The sequence below is a fragment of the Aplysia californica genome, unplaced genomic scaffold (genome assembly GCF_000002075.1).
Source record: "Aplysia californica isolate F4 #8 unplaced genomic scaffold, AplCal3.0 scaffold00047, whole genome shotgun sequence".
Taxonomy (NCBI): domain Eukaryota; kingdom Metazoa; phylum Mollusca; class Gastropoda; order Aplysiida; family Aplysiidae; genus Aplysia; species Aplysia californica.
Genome location: NW_004797317.1, coordinates 99,009 through 102,172, shown reverse-complemented (window position 1 = coordinate 102,172; position 3,164 = coordinate 99,009). Strand labels below are relative to the sequence as shown.

At 42.9% G+C, this 3,164-nt stretch overlaps 1 protein-coding gene across 10 annotated transcripts in view; it reads right to left on the bottom strand.

Moving 5' to 3' along the window:
- LOC101857389 (caspase-3) overlaps window positions 1-3,164 on the bottom strand; it is a 98,136-nt gene that overhangs the window by 78,638 nt on the left and 16,334 nt on the right. For 4 of the 10 annotated variants that reach the window (XR_004858238.1, XM_005092475.3, XM_035968229.1 and 1 more), the window contains exon 2: window positions 514-1,560. Coding sequence is in view for 9 of the 10 variants with exons in the window: in XM_005092475.3 (XP_005092532.1) it covers window positions 514-560 (47 nt within the window). In the remaining variant the exon portion in view is untranslated. The remainder of the gene's footprint in view (window positions 1-513; window positions 1,561-3,164) is intronic. The other 6 variants (XM_005092476.3, XM_035968230.1, XM_035968232.1 and 3 more) reach the window with 2 other exon arrangements.

Sequence of the window (3,164 nt, the reverse complement as noted above, 5' to 3'; positions counted from 1 at the left end):
ACATACATACATACATACATACATACATACATACATACATACATACATACATACACATACACACGTATGTACGCACACAAATCTCGCTATATAGATAACTAACATACAAACACATAATATAGTCGCACCTGCTTTATCGACTACCTGTCCCAAAGTCAATCACCTGTACATATGACCACAGCCCCCTCCCTCCGAAGGTATTTCTATTATAACAACCCTGTCTGAAAGGACTACCTGTCTAAGAAGACTACCTTTCTGCTCGGCAATGGGTCGTCATGTTAATGTACATTCATTGTGCCTCTCTTCACTCAACAGAGTATCACCTTATAACCGTTTGTGTTACAACAACAACAGCAACAACAACAACAACACCAGCAGCAGCAGCAACAACAACAACAACAACAACTACTACTACTGCAACAACAACAACAACGAAAATAACAACAACAACAACAGCAACAACGACAACAATAGTAAACTAACAGTGTGTCTTCTCTGAAGCAAGATTCTCACCTGACAGATCTAAGAATGTACGGCAGCTCTGCTTGGTGAGAGCTCATGGTCGGGCTGACGTCACTCCCGGGGGGGTCTGCCGAGTGACTGACGGACAGTCCGATAGTCGCCGCCACTCGCACAGCACTGGCCAGCACCGACGTGTCTAACGGCTGACCGTGCTGTTGCTGCTGCTGTTGCTGCTGCTGCTGCTGATGCAGGTGGTGGTAGCGACCTACGGGCTTCTGGAACTCGGCGCCTCCATGGGCAAAGCTGGCGCTGCAGCTGCGGATGATTTTGGTACCGGAAGTGTCCGGTCCGGCTGCGGCGATCGAGCCACAGGAGACGCGATGGCGCTTGCTGGACACCGGAACCTCCACTTTGGCGGTCGGGTGGGACACACAGGAGCACGTGACAACCAAAAATAGAACTGGAAACAATGTCCCAGGGTAGTAAAATGTGTTTCGGGAGGCAGCAGTTGAGGATGATGTTTCTGCCAACCGTCCCTTGGAAACTAGAAAGTTGTATCCGGCTGGAGGACGGCGCCGGAAGAGATTTGATGTTGCTTGAGTTGAGACTCGTGATTAATGACTGCCCCTGCCCCAAACACTAAATGGTGAGAGGCTGGCTTCTCTACGCTACTGATTTATTAACCAGCCGTTTCCGCCTTTACCAGAGAAAGTTTCTCATTTCAAAAACAGTATGACGTAATGTTTCAGTCCCGCATACGTGAAGGAAAACGGTTTTTAAAAAAATCCCAAGTGAAAGATAAATGACCTACGTTCAGGCAGCAAAAGAGGAGCAGATGGAGTCTGGGATTTGACGTTGTTTTCTCACTGTGTTACTGGGCCAAACGGCGTCGAAAACCACCAAGTCGGGGTGTATAAAAGAATTCATTAAACGAACACATTCCTCCGTGTGATAAAGCTTGTGATAGATACTAGCAGAAGAAAATCACATCTCTGTGTATTGAATGCTGTTGTCCCAGACTTCTCCTAATATGTGTACAACCTTGGACACTACGTTATAAAAGAGAATAAAGTCCTTTTTTATATTTCTTTGACAAGTCTGTTGATTAAGAGAATACGAAATAAAAACAAAATAGATTGAACAAAAACTTTTACATTCCAAAATCAAGGAAAATAATGAATCGCTCATCAAATACGCCCAATGTTTACGTTGAAAAGAAGTAAAGCTTCTTGTTCGAATCGTATTAATATCTCTAAGGATTGAGAAATTTCGGGTCGGGGTGTGTGTGTGTGGGGGGGGGGGGGTCTCAGGAGGGAGAAGGAAGCAAAGTACAGACAGGGGAGGGAATGCATAAACAGTTTCGACATGGCATGACGCTTTTTCACATTTAAAAAAAACTTTGTTTGTTCTAGCATGCACTCCCCCCCCCCCCCCCACCGACCAACCCCCACATCACCGTCTTCTCCCTCCCTTCACAGTCTTTTTCGAAGAAAAAGAAAAGAGCATTAGCTGTCCTCTCGCCAAGCAATCACGTCTGTTCCAAAGAGGCAATCATCATCTAGCTATAATCCACTTGTCACGTTATGTCAAATACCTATACTTATTCTTCTCAAGAAAATCCTCTTTGAGGAAAAAGGGGCGGGAACAAAAGACTAATAGAACGGCTTAATGAATCCTAGGGGTGATTTGTTTGCACCTAATACTTAAATGATGGTGATAACGATTATAATAATCACAGGTAAAAATAATGAAAACAAAATTATCATTATTATAAGCAGAATAATAATATTACCGATAATAGTACAAGTAAAGCTGATAATAATAACCATATTAGAAAATAATCATAATCTTAAAAACAATCATTATCATAATGATTGGAATCACTATCACGATGTCAATGATGATTATAACTATTAGAATGTTTTCAATGACAAAATTTGAATAATTCCTGAAGCTTTTCATCATTACATTTGCAGAGTTTTTATCTGATATCATAAAGAAATAATCTCACGCTGACTTCATCATAGATAAAGCATACTACACAAAGACACGCTTTAAACCGACACAATGTATAATTTTTTGGTAGATCAAAGGACAGTGTACCTTTACTGGTTCCTTTTGCATTGTTTGGTTTGGCTTGGCTACTTTCTTATCCGATGCGATCGAGCAGATACGACTACGTATATACGTATATAAATGTGCACACCACCTATTTTTTCTCAGCCTTTCTGTCAGAAACTCATGAGAGGACTGCAAAGAGACCGCCTAAAATCTCAGCTTCCGATAGTATCTGTCTGACACTAACTTCTATGAGCTCTGAAGAATTATTTCCCCAAACCGCACCCACAACCCTCCCACCCCACACCCTTCCATATCCCACCGCAACCCCGTCCTTCCCCCACCCACCCCCCTCCTCCGTGCCCGCCTCATACTCAATCGATGACAGGAACGACGACTAACAAAATTGTCCTCCATCATGACTCCACACGAGCATTTGTTTGCACGCATGCGGAACGGAATGGCTGAGATCAATTTCATGACAAAGTCTCTACTCACCTCTCACGCAACCCTCTCAAGGGGATGGAGTTCCATAATATGTCTTTTGGAAGTACCAAAATGGGCGTGTTCTTTTCAGCAAAATTAGATAAGTTCTTCTTCTTCTTCTTCTTCTTCTTCTTCTTCTTCTTCTTCTTCTTCTTCTT